A 13167-nucleotide genomic window follows, 5' to 3' on the forward strand; every position below is an offset into this window, starting at 1 on the left:
TGGGAAGTTATCGGGTGAGCATTTCTTATCTAAACATGGATAAAGCCCAAACCGAGGGCCCGATAAAAAGCCCAAATATATATATATATATATTCTGGGCGGTTTTTTATGCGTATACCCTTAAAAAATCTCTTATTTATTTTTATTCCCTTCTAAAATTAATGTTTATATATATACCCCTCAAAAATATATGTTATTTGCCGGTTAAATCCCAAGTTAAGTCAATAATTTAATAGAAAAAGATAAAAATACTCTTAACTAAGACAAATTTATACATGCTATAATAAAGATAACTGTTGCAGAAAGATACAAAGAATGTATGCTTTGAAGGGTATACATATAAGTACTATATTTAGATTTTTGAAGGGCATGTATGAAAAAAATAATTTCCTTTTCAGTTATGTTTATTTTTATACTTGGATAAGAATGCTTATACTGATTTAGACTATTACTGTATTTGTTTATAAACATACAGTTGAAGTGACATAAAAAGTTTGGGTATTTTAACATATAATTAAAATTACCATTTATAATAGATGGATGATAGGAGAAGATAGAAGAGAAGAGATTTAGAAAAAAAAATTAAAATGATAGTTGACTTAAAGGTAAAATAGTAATTAATAAATATAAAAATATCGATGGAAGAGAATATAGGAGAGAAGTATTTATTCTAAAGCTCAAGTGAATGACTAAGCCTCGTTTAATTTAGGAATAAGATTAATTTTAGAATATATTTTTTATTATTTTTGAAATTAAGTATTTATTTCAGGAATAGTTATTATTAGTGTTTCACGAATAAATGAGACTAACTTTATCCCTCTATTTATCCTTTGTACTTGTCCAATGAAATAAAAAAAGTCGAGAATTAGTTATTCTAAAAATTTTCATTTCAAAACCAATAGGATTCAACTGTTCGGGGTGTAAACAAGTTGTGCCCGAGCAAGTTGGCTCCAGCTCAGGCTTAGCTGGAAATTAATTTCGAGCCGGAGCCGAGCCAGACCGAGCTCGAGCCTGAAATGAGCTTATCATCAAGTTGAGCCGGATCCAGTTGGACCAAGCTAGTATTACGATCCGATCACATGTATTAAGTCGAGTCGAGTCAAATTAGTTACTTAGCTTTATCTTTCTATTTTGAATTTCAAATAAATTAAATAATCTGTATGGATCTGATCCGCTAGAAATTTTACTCCTATAAATAGGGGTGGACATCTATTGATAAGAATCATTGAGAGAAATCTGAGTTTAGCTAGTTATTATTTTCGTCCTTATCTTTTTATCTTAGTCGTTAGATTATTTTTATCTTCATAGGAGTAGATCATAACCGTAGATCCCTTTCAATCATCCCACCTCTTACCTCCAGCAACCACCCTACAATACAGCCGTCCACCACCACCCTTGGCCGTCCGCCACCGACGACCGTCACAACGTCAGATATTTATCGTTCTGCCCTCTTTGACCTATTTCCACTATTTTATTTTTAACTTTTAATTATGACCTCTGAATTTAGGTGAAACCGAGTCATTAGAACCATCTCACGAGGTTACCTCCAGCTAAAATTTTATAATCATCCTACAAATAAATCGTTCTAGATCCGGTTCGTAACAACTAGATCAAGCCTAAGCTGAGCCAAAGAAGAAGGAGGAGGATGAGGCGGCACCCTTTTATATTGAGCCTATTGAGTCGAGCTTAAGCAAGTCAGCTCTAGCTCAGGCTCAGCTCAGCTCTAACCAAGCCGAACCGGACTCGAGCTTTAGTCGAATCGAGCCTGAGTCAAGCCCAAGCTACTTGTCGAGCTTGAGAGCCCTATCAATTGTTCACATCTTCTTCATTTCTTTGGCTTGTGAATAAGGATTTAATCTCCACATCTCTTAATTAATTTGGATCCTCTTTCTCTCACTTAGATCAAGATGAATAATGATAGATTTTTTTTTACTAACTCAACTGTGTGACGGGAGAAATTGGGTTCTAGTGTGACACCCTAATTACTCGTCAATCATTGTAGATAAGTGATGCCACTTGTGCAAATCAATGTTGGAAGTAGAGTAGGAATGAAAATTGATTGGATACAGATTGAATAATGCTCAACTCATATTTAGATCTATATTTTTGTTTTGGATGCACAATATCCTAAGTTAGGATGGTGCCATTTATAATAAGATGCCCAACCACGAAGGCTGACTGTCCAAGCTCACTAAACACAGTAACAAAAGTTTCATACAATTAAACACTAATACACTATTTTAGCTAACAACCAATACAAAAACATTGAATAAGAATATTGTCTAAATTCCCCCATCCTCGAGGCTCTAATTAGGGCTGTCAAAATAATCAAGTCTGCTCGATAATGCTCGATCAAGCTCGGCTAAAAAATGAGTTGAACCAAGCTTGATCTTTAAAATAGGCTCGAAAATAATTGCAAGCCAAGCTTAATCATGAGTCGGCTCATGATCAAGTAAGCGTGATAAGGCTTGATCAAGCTCAAAATTTGGCTTGAATTGATTAAAACTTAAAATTTCTTATTGATCGGCTCATTTAAGTTTGAGCTTGAAATTGACTCAAATTAAAATAATTTTAATTCAAACTATCACAAATCTATACTCAAAATTATTTTCAATTCAAACTTGATCAGAACTAGGCTCAATCAAGTTCGGCTTGATTACACCCCTAAGTTGCCTCTAACCACCAAATTGTAACTAATGGATTGGCTCTTTATATTTCACACCCGAAACAAGAATCCCAGCCGTATCGCCCGACCCGATCCGCTCCGCTCATTTCTACCGCCTTTTTAACTAACCTCCTATTTCCCGCCAAATCGATCCAAAAATTCTTTCAAATTCCAGTAGCTTCCCGAATCGCCAAGCTCGCCGTTCGAGATGCCGCAGCCGAATCAACCTCAGGGAAGCCAGAAGCTGATGGCTCGCAATCAGAAGAAGAACCCGAGAGATCCAGCGACGGAGATCGAGGAGGACGGGAAGCGTATAAGGATTCAAATAGACGAAATAGATGAGATCACGGGAGAAAAAGAAGGGGAAGAGGATTCGAGCGAGATCGATGGAAGAGATGCTATCGTGCGGCCTGACGGCAAGAAGTCGCTGTTCCGCGATGGCGATATCGACGCCTCCGTCGTCGAGGAGCGGGTTGCTTCTTACCTTTCCATGCTGCATTTGGCTGAGTTTGTGTACGATGACGTGACGCAGCAGCCGACGTCGTGCATCGCAGACGAGGTAGCTCTCTCTCTCTCTCTCTCTCTCTCTCTCTCTCTCTCTCTCTTTGTATGTATATCTCAAATGATGGCTCGATCAAACGTAGTTTTGCCGCTTTTGGTTTCTTGATTCTGCTCTTGGAGTTTGATGTTTTTGTTTTTCTGGATGATTTTTAGTTTCTTTTTTATCTTAAATTTGTTGAGATTAACATCGAGTAATCGAATGCAGGAGAAGGGAATAAATAAATAGAAAATCTTACATTTGTCAAATCTAACACATTTCCCGGGTCTCTTCTCCAACCCGTAGCAGACCGAGATCAGGCGAATGGAGGAGAAAGCCAGGAAGAAGCAGCTCGAGTTGGAGACGGAGATGGAATTCTTGTGGTCCGACGACGACGAAGAAGAAGATGAATCCAAGAAAACCCACGCTCGAGAGGAAGGAGAAGAGGACCCTTCCAGCGCACTCGATCTCTTGCTCAAGAAAGCAAAGGGGAAGAAGGTCGTCTTCGACGAGGAAGCTATGGTCGACAACTCGGTCGACGCAAACGGCGAAGTCATCGAACATAGTTGGGCGGCATCGTTGTTGTTGGGCTTGGGAAACTGCGACGGCTCCACGAGGCAGCAGATGGCTCTCTTAGAGGAAGAAGCGAAGAAGATGCCCTGCCTCGGGGACAAGGTGGGATTCTTGGTTTCTTGATTCCTTGGAGATGCTTGCATGTATATCTATGGATTTCTTTGCGAAATTTTTGTGCGTTTCTGATAGGTTCAGTGTGAATATATGATCTTTTATTATTATTTTTACGTTTGATCTTTTATTTCTATTTTTACATTTGATCTTTATACATTTCTTTTTAGGGAAATTAGTTGGTCGGAGCAAGAATGACAATTGATAAAGGAACCATGGGCATTTTTTAAGGAAAAATTGTTCTCCTTTATATTGCATCTCAAAAATTATAGGTTGCTTGCTGAGCACTTTATACTAGATTCATAGATCACAAAATTTAGCTTGTAGAATGCATGTTTTAATATGTGATCCCCTTGATTTCTTGGTAACTATTTTTCTTAATTTCCAACTTTACTTCGGGGACCAACCAGATTTTATGTTCCATCAATGATCTTTCTTTAAGGGTTTTTTTTTAAATTTTTTTAAAGAGAACATCAGATGAGTTGAGCTGCTCGTTCTTGATTAGCCACTGTGGGAAAAATTCTTTCGATTTGGTTACGTTGTGAAGTGCTTTTGTAGGTTTAACAGTCTATTTTCCTTGAATATGGATTTAGGATGTCTTACAGTTTGATTCTCGCTTCACTGTATGCGTTCCTCATCAATTCGAGGTGAAGACTAAAGAGTACTTGAAGCTTCGCGCAAGCATTTTGCACCAAGATTTGACGTAATTTGTAGTTTATATATTGTGGTTGGTTAGGTTAATGCTGCTCTCTATTAAGTGTATTAAGTCACTCATCTTCATTGAATTTTCTCAATAATAAAAGGTAGGCTAGAGCATACCTTGAGATGAGAAGGCTCCAAAAAATTTGACAAGTTGTGGTCCATCGGATGTCAACCTAACATTATCTAGAAGCTGGCACTTAATTCCTGACAAAACTAAATTATATTCTGAGAACTATTTCTCAATGTAATTTGTTTTAATCTCTCTCTTGGGTCATGTACTTATGTTTGAGGTATGAAAATGAGCACCTCGAATATCATTTTATGCATATCTTAAATCTAGAGAGTTATGGTATTTCAGGAACCTGTGTCCGCATTAGCTGCTGATTTTCCGTCAGACTGTTCCATCATACAGGAAAAGATCAAGGTTAACCTAACTTCATTTTGTTGTTTTGTGGTAACTGAAACTGATCTATTTGTATCATTAATAGTAATATGGGCTGATGTTGGTATATGAATCAACGGTTAATGATGCAGCTGCTTGACAAAGAATACTCTTCCTTCCGGCGAGCACGTCGAGATGGCAATTGTTTCTATCGGAGTTTCATTTTTTCATATCTGGTAGTACAATGCTGTACAATCTCTTAAAAATTTATCTGTTGTATCACAATATGAGTGTTTTATTATGTGAGTGCTTCTATTACAGAACTAACTTATAAGATGTACAAATAGGAGCAAGTTGTTGAAATGCAAGATGACAATGAGGCCTATCGGATTCTTGGAACTCTTGACCAATTCAGACAGGCAAATCAAAATCAGAGACAGACTGTAAACACATTTGATGATTTCTATTCGGTAAGCCCTTCCTCCATTGGCTATAGTAGCTGCATGATACTTGATACTTGATTTACTATGTAACTCATATTATTATCGCTTCACTGCCTCTTATGGTGGATGATATATGATTCCTAGTAATTTTTGTTAATGCCTTCAATTCAATAGTTTTCAATTTAGACTTAGTGTGGGATCTCTTGTTTTGATTTCCTATTACCTGTCTAAATTGGTTGATTCTGATACTAGGTATTGATTGTATATACCAGTCCATGTTCAAACTTGTTTTTCATGTATTCTTGGTTCAATTGAAAATACAACTTTTTCTTAGCAAACTTTCAAATTCTTTATTATTACTGATATTAGGTTTTGTTCTTTCATCTGATACTTCTTGGTGTTGTTTCCAGGACTTCACTGACCTGATGGTAAATATTATGGAGTGGAAGCAAATTTCTACAAGGTAGATGATAGCTACTAACTTGTTTTCGGTGGTCCTCAATCAGCGATAAACGATTGTAGTTCAGTTATCACATTTCTGCTAAATTTTCTGAGCAAATGAACTGGTGCGCTCACATGTAGTTTTGGCCATAAGCAACTTTTGCAGAAGAGTCAAGATGAAAATTACTCAAGCAAAAGTGAGAGATGCACCCCATAATTATATATATACATTGTTCTGGTTCCGTGATTTTATGGCTTAACATAGAATATGCACAGTGTTGGCTTTCTTCAGATTGATCACTTCTATTGAGATATGTGCACGAGCAGAGCATTTCAAACCATTTCTCCCTGACATGAAATATAACACTCTGGAAGAGGTCGGTGCTGATGCTACTCTTTTTTTACTTATTAATTTTGCCATTAAGAAATTGTTTTCCTTATTATGGTTGCCATTGTTATAACAGTAACATGTTTACCCATGGAGGTCAACTCTTTATCTTTTTGATGCTATTCTTTTGTTGATCTATTAGTGATAGAACCAAGTAATGCTAGAACAATGACCTTAACTTCTAATTAATATTATAGTAAGATAACAAGTTGTTCTACATGCTTCAGAATGTAATATCTATCTTAGACAAGTTTACTTCATAAAATTATCAATGAAGTAATATCTATATGGTCTTCTTCAGTATTTGATGTTTCTGTCAGCTCACCAGCACTATCTCTCTCTCTTCCCCCTAATTTTCTGCTTCACCAACAGTTCTGCAGGGCAGAAGTTATTCCTATGAGAATTGAAGCTGATCATGTGCAGATTATCGCTCTGGCATCTGCACTAAGGGTGTCCGTGAGGGTGGTTAAGATTGACTCCTCGTCGTCCTTATCTAGATCTGGAAGCATTGAAGTGAACCAACAAGATTTATTCCTGAACCATAACACAAACACTAGCAATCCTCTGGCAAGCAGCAATACTGAGACTAGTGATTATGGACTGGCAAGCACACCTAAGCTGATTTCTTCAGACAGTGGCATTGATGAGGTCCCTCCAACTGACATTGGCACTGCTGCTTGCGGACCTTCTTCGAGTTGCTTAGTTGAAAACAATGGAGCAAGCTCAAGCAGCAGTTCTAGTCAACAAGTCCCCTTTGTGACCTTGCTATATCGGCCAGGCCATTATGACATCCTCTATCCAAAGTGACTCTCCCAAGTGAGAATGTATACAGTTCAGACATTAGCCTCTGACTTGGCTTACTCGTTAACACCGTTCACCACTGACTACCAAAAGACAGATTACAAAGATTGCAGGTGCTATTCCGTTGAGTTGCTCGCAATGAAGGAAACATTTTCTTTTGCACTGCCACGACATAGAGTTTTGAATTCTCTTGCGAATGGGATATGACAACAATCAAGTTATTTCATTCAGGGAGAATAATACTGTAGGGATGGAATTTGATAGTTTCAGTGAACTTTGAACTTAGACATTCATATTGTAAATCATCTTCAGCTAACACTTGGACAATTATATGAATTGTATACATAAACATGTAAATGGCTGATCAACCAATGTAGATTCAGGAACATTGCCAATAAAGAAAAACTACAAAATATTTTTCGTGTATATCTTGTTATTATATCAGACAGGCATCTACTGGAGATAGTGGCACATATTAATTAAGTAAGCAGATACTGCATACTCTGTCACTATCATATAATTTTGATAATAAAAGAACAAGCAAAGATACTACTACTGAGCTCCATTCCCACTCACCGAAAAAGTTTAAATTAGAACTGTTAGGGAGAATTTTAGCTACTTTGCAGCCATCTAAATTATAAATTCAGGATATTGAAAGGACTGGGTTTACACAGTTGCATTTCAGTGTAGGAGTACGTTAAAATGTAATTCCTTAGAATGTATGACAGGCATTTGTAATGGATTCTGATGGATTAAGATTAAATGTTTCAGATATTTTGTTTTTCTCCACACACTTAAAGGCATTCTATGCTTTTTTAAGTGTGTTTGAACTTTGAACGCTCATACACTTCGTGGTTTTGATGGAGGAGTTCTCAACAAGAAATGCTTTCAAGTCATTTCTTGTAGAGATCAAAACAATGACCATAGAAAGGTCTTTGAAGATCTTCCTTATAAAAAACCCTAGGCCTAGCTAGTAAGAACTTCAACCGTTAGCCGAGTGTCGAGCAGTGAGACAGTTTCTAAATAATCTTATACATACAATTCTTGTGCATCAACTTTTGCAGAGAATCCGTGATTTTACCCCTTGGTTGATGATAGTTTTTCACGTAGAAATTAAAGATTAGTTTTGGCTCTTTGTTTCTGACACAATTGACCGAAACCAATTCAAGTCACAAGCAATCTTTTTTTCTGAGAGAGAGAGAGATCGTTAACAAACTTGGGTACTGCACAGTGCACACTTCTGTCGAATTAACAACTATGATAAATTGGTGATAACGTACTTACAATATTATTTGTGTATGGCAAAGAGTTACAAAAGTTGGCATATTAGGATCAGAAAAGAATTGAACCACATTAATGCAGAAGAATAATATTTGTTTAGGAAAAAAAATGACTCAACTGTACAGAAACTTGCCTCCATGCTATCCATCCTTTGGCAGTTGGCAGTATAATCTTTCTGCTAGACACTTGAAATCAATACCAAGCTCTTACATATCTTAAGAGTCACCTGCGGTAGAGAATGTCATAATGCCCGGGTCTATACAGTAATATCACAAAGGGTGTTCCTTGACATGTAGTAGGATTTGTTCTACTTGTTCCGCTAGTCTCAGCAGGGTTGCCGGCCGGAGGTTGATTGTTCAACTCGAGTGTGTTGCATTCTGTGACTGTCTTCTTTTCTTCAAGCGAAGGCTGTGAAGGATCTGGAGTAGTGCTGCTAATTTCACTTACATTGACTGCAGAAGTGCCAACTGGAGAAGCAGACACTGAAAAAGAACTGCTGCTTCCAATATCAGTATTCTCTGCACTGATGTTTTTCTTGCTTGTTCCACTACTCTCACCAGGGTTGGCTGCCTGAGGTTGACAGTTAGGTTCGACTTTTGTCTTCTCTTCCTCAATAAAAGGCTGTGAAGGGTCTGAAATAATGCTTCTGATATCAGTTACATTAACTTCAGAAGTGCCAGCTGGAGAATCAGAAGCCGGCACAGAACTGCTTCCAGTATCAATATTCTCTGCACCAGCACTTGCCGGGGGAGTTGAATCTGTGAAAGCAGTGGACTCTGATCCAGGGATGAATTCATAGTGTTTCAACTTTACTTCTCCAGAATTATCGGAGGACGAATCAATAACAACTATCTTTACAGGGATTTCTAATGCATTTGAAAGAGCGATTATTTGCACATTGTCAGCTTCTACACCCAATGGCAAGACTTCCTTCCAGCAGAACTGTTCCCAGAGTAGCAGAAACAAAGACATAAGTAAAGAGCATCGGATAAGACTTCCCTACCTTACTATAACATAAGCTGATGAAAAAGAAAAAAACTTTATTTAATCTACAAGCGATCACTTGTATGTAGCTACAAGGGATCTTTATGAGGGCTTGACTACAAACTTTATTTAATCTTTGAAAAAACAGATTTAACACTGAGTACACCTCAGAATCTGAAAAGGCACATCCTTAGGTGAAAAATTGACTCCCTTCTTTGAATTATCTTTTTATGAGTCTGAAACACAACCAATAGTTGGAAAGGTGTGAGAACTTTAACTCACGTTCTAATATTAAGTTTGTAATCCTACAAAATTTATGTTGAAGTTAAAACTACTTTGGAATAGATTTTAATTCCTTTTGAGTCACTAGTTGTGCCTCAGAATTAAATTAAACTCAAGATTGAGAGAGAGAAGTGCTCTCAACCTTTTCACCTCAAGAGAGGTTTTTGCAAAGATTTAACATAGAAATATCCAGTCTATTTTATATATACATATATAGATAGATTAGAAGCTTTATGTTGAATCATTGGAAACAAATTACATTTGTCTAGCCATTGAATGAACTTTGAGATATGGAAAATATTGGGTCTTGAAGAGAAGACCCAACTTGTGTAGATTAAGAGGAACATTTAGTGGATAGAGAAGTATGTTCTCCAAATATTCAATATAAAGCCTAGTCTAAATAGATATATTTATAAGTTCACCTAAAAAATATCTGAAAAAGTATCAATGAAGATATATTACAAAGTTCCAACAAAGATGATCCAATGTAGAAAGATGCCATTACTATCACTACAATGAGTAAGATGAGATATATACTACATTACAAACAACATGAAAGTTGGATCTAGAGGCAGCACAAACCTTAAATATAGATGGATATTCTGTCGAGCCCAAAAATGGTTTGTAAAACTCTTCGTGCTTGCACATCTCAATGGTAGTGATCAATCTAAGGGAGGACATAACTAGCCAATAAACCATATGATGTACTGAAATTAAGACAGGAAATATAAGAAAAAGAAATAGGAAAAGAGAACTTCGTATGTTGATATTTCTCACCCAAGTTTGAAATTCTCTCATTCAGATTCTTCTTGCAACGATCCTCAGGCGCTAAACTACAGAGAAAAATGTGCTTTTCTTTCTAAGCAGAACTCACTGGAAAGATAATGCACAGAGACATTTGCAGAACATATGACGGTATATTTCTAATATCTTCAGCAGTCAACATCTAGGAAAAGTTGGTATAAGTTCATACTTTAGGTCTTCTGGTCTATTTTCTGGAATTTGTAAGATCACGTTATAGAGCTCCTGAAGGCAACAACAGTGAGCATCAAATTAGATAAATTAAATGGAAAAAATTCAGGGACAAATTACTCGTAATAGAAAAGCAAATACCATGGAGAAGAAAAATGTTATCTCTTCTGGAATCCATAGAAGGATCAACAATAGTTGAAGTTCGAAATGTTACAGCTTACTTAGATGTTGTAGAAGAAAGCAATTCTAGATTTTTGACACGGGTGCATGCTGTCCGGCACGGCATGTGGAGCCTTTTTTTTTTTAAAATTTTTTTCTATCTTCATCAAACATTATCAAATCAACTTTAATTCTGTGCATTTTCAATATTCATATCATATCATAGGCGAATTATTAAATTCTTATTTGTATGAAAACTATGGGAGATGTTATAACGAGTAATACTATCAATGGATAAATTCTGAAAATATCAACAATAATTAGTGCAACATTCTCGTGTTATTCTTGTGCAGGTAAATGAAGTCTTTAATCATCCTTATCATGCTAAGTTTAACTAAGTATTAATTTTAATTGTTGAACTATTTTAAACATAATACTCCATAATATAATATATTCAATTATATTATGGAGTATTCAATCATTAATATTACTTTTAACGAATGTATTTATGTATTCAATCATATTATGTGTTAAATAATATTTATATTTAACTGTTATTTTATTTTTAATAAAATATGTTATTTACAAATATAATTTAAAGATAAAACACTATAATATAGATTTTAATATATATATTTAAGCTAAAAACTAAAAATTGACATGTCGAAAACTTTAAAACATTTCTAAATATCTTAAAAGTTTTATTAAAGCAATTATAAATGTGTGCATGTGGCACGCAGGGGGCGTGCCATGCTGATGGTGGCATGGCACGCTATCATTGTTATAAATTCCTTTCATATTTTTAGAATGTGAAAATAAAAAAATAAAGGAAGTTGGGATGATTGGAGATTACAAATAGAATTTCATGTGACATTTCTAGGAATTATTAAGGAAAAGATCTTAATTATAAAGTTACCAATATCATCCCTCTCTCTCTCTTTCTCTACTCATGCCACCAAAATCCATCTCACTTGGTAGTGGTAGGAAGTTTACAGAAGTTTACGTCAGTATACACCGCTAGTACACGGTGGGTAAGTTTTGTACTTCCCATCAACATTGAGAAACCTTTTACTTAATCATGACTCACACTTTCCATATCGGTACGAGTGAGCACGCACCAAAAAAATTTACCAATTAGAAGAATCACCAACGATAATATGTACCTATAGATGTAAATCATAAGTGAATAAAATTTTCTTCTGAAGTACAAAAGGGAAATGCACTTACACTAGCGCGAGTCATAAACTCGTCTTCTTGATATCCAAGATTAACATAATCCATCTTGCTTTCTTCAAAACATCCTACTAGGCGATTGACCTCATCTCCATCTAGCGTTCCATAAAGCTGCTCCTATTTAAATATCTCAAAATTTAATATCTAACACTAGAAGGATCCAGAGAAAAATTGTCACTTTATGATGGACCAAAGAAATTTGGAGAAAATCAAGAAAAAGCTTACCAGGTAGGAAAAAAAGAAACTTCTATAGAAACAGTTTCCATCTCGTCGTGCTCGTCTGAAGGAAGCATAATTTTCGACAAGCAACTGTATCATTTATGAGTTGCTTATAAGTAAAGATGAAATAAAGACACTTAGCAACTGATTAGTGGAATAACAGTCGAAAAAGAAACCTTGATCTTTTCCTGTATGATATAGCTGTCTGGTGGAAAGTCAGCAACTAATACTGAGAGAGGTTCCTGCAAGTACCAAGAATTATTCTGCTTTCACAAGTGCACATGAAACATGAAACCTTCATGAAAAGCTCATGTGGCCATATAAAGATAGCAACAGTAAATTGAACCACAACTTTTGAAGGTGCCTTGGGATAATTTAAGATCAATACATGTCAAGATATTTGGAATAAGATGCGCACCTCCCTTCCTCCAAAAGAGCTGATTCAGCCTTTGAACAAACTCACAGGAAAATGACAGAAGTTAGATGACTTATATTTTGTTAGATGGCATTTGTGGTTAAGTGGGGGAACTTAAATTTTAATGACAAGCTCTATACTACCAAACACTACCTCTTTAATCAAGCATTTAGCTTCTATAATGATATTCTGAAAATTGTGATAATTAGACTCTTTTCAGAAGCTGGAAAGCACCTGCGAAGTCCACTATACAGTTGGTGATCTATTTGAACAAAATCAATATAGAGATGAAGAAAATGTTTATTCAGTGTCATATGCTCGATTATCTTGTTTCGCTGCAATGGAAGTACCTATAACTAGATAAAAAAGCCTTAAAATTGAGTGTCAAAAATCTCTGGTCTGCAATATACACAGCAGTCATGTAGAATGTAAATAGAATAGAGATGGATTGATATCAGCTTCCAACAATTATCTCATTTTAGTTAACATCCTGAGGCGAGGACAACCAACTCAGAGCAGAAGTGATTTGTGACTCAAAATAGATTCTCAGATGCTGAAATACCAGCAGGAGAAAGAAG

The 13167-nt window shown here is 35.9% G+C and overlaps 2 protein-coding genes and 1 long non-coding RNA gene across 3 annotated transcripts; 1 reads left to right on the forward strand and 2 right to left on the reverse strand.

The window, feature by feature from the left end:
- Positions 1-2856: 2856 nt before the first annotated feature.
- On the forward strand, positions 2857-7457 carry LOC140797995 (OVARIAN TUMOR DOMAIN-containing deubiquitinating enzyme 1-like). Its single transcript, XM_073151714.1, has 9 exons — positions 2857-3224; positions 3513-3878; positions 4948-5013; positions 5124-5207; positions 5319-5441; positions 5825-5877; positions 5997-6052; positions 6132-6232; positions 6616-7457. Exons 1-9 carry the CDS (start codon positions 2874-2876, stop codon positions 7048-7050), a joined length of 1635 nt encoding a protein of 544 aa, XP_073007815.1. The 5' UTR covers positions 2857-2873; the 3' UTR covers positions 7051-7457.
- Positions 7458-8282: 825 nt separating this feature from the next.
- On the reverse strand, positions 8283-10418 carry LOC140798063 (uncharacterized). The gene is made up of 3 exons (XM_073151794.1): positions 10369-10418; positions 10174-10274; positions 8283-9267 (listed from the first exon to the last, which is right to left on the reverse strand). Exons 2-3 carry the CDS (start codon positions 10270-10272, stop codon positions 8548-8550), a joined length of 819 nt encoding a protein of 272 aa, XP_073007895.1. The 5' UTR covers positions 10273-10274; positions 10369-10418; the 3' UTR covers positions 8283-8547.
- Positions 10419-10424: 6 nt separating this feature from the next.
- On the reverse strand, positions 10425-12271 carry LOC140798064 (uncharacterized). Its single transcript, XR_012110770.1, has 3 exons — positions 12181-12271; positions 11950-12072; positions 10425-10617 (listed from the first exon to the last, which is right to left on the reverse strand). It is a non-coding gene; the product is annotated as an uncharacterized lncRNA (long non-coding RNA).
- Between the last annotated feature and the right edge of the window lie 896 nt (positions 12272-13167).

Source organism: Typha latifolia, chromosome 11 (genome assembly GCF_019914945.1).
Source record: "Typha latifolia isolate L0001 chromosome 11, TyphaL0001v2, whole genome shotgun sequence".
Taxonomy (NCBI): domain Eukaryota; kingdom Viridiplantae; phylum Streptophyta; class Magnoliopsida; order Poales; family Typhaceae; genus Typha; species Typha latifolia.

What these genes read in the sequence shown, in the direction of transcription:
- LOC140797995 (XM_073151714.1), top strand. Translation starts at nt 2,874, where the DNA reads ATGCCGCAGCCGAATCAACCTCAGGGAAGCCAGAAGCTGATGGCTCGC. An exon ending in CATTTGATGATTTCTATTCG is followed by an intron (nt 5,442 to 5,824) that starts GTAAGCCCTTCC and finishes TGTTGTTTCCAG; the next exon opens with GACTTCACTGACCTGATGGT. An exon ending in TGGAAGCAAATTTCTACAAG is followed by an intron (nt 5,878 to 5,996) that starts GTAGATGATAGC and finishes GCTCACATGTAG; the next exon opens with TTTTGGCCATAAGCAACTTT.
- LOC140798063 (XM_073151794.1), bottom strand. Translation starts at nt 10,272, where the DNA reads ATGTCCTCCCTTAGATTGATCACTACCATTGAGATGTGCAAGCACGAA. An exon ending in AATATCCATCTATATTTAAG is followed by an intron (nt 9,268 to 10,173) that starts GTTTGTGCTGCC and finishes CTCTGGGAACAG; the next exon opens with TTCTGCTGGAAGGAAGTCTT.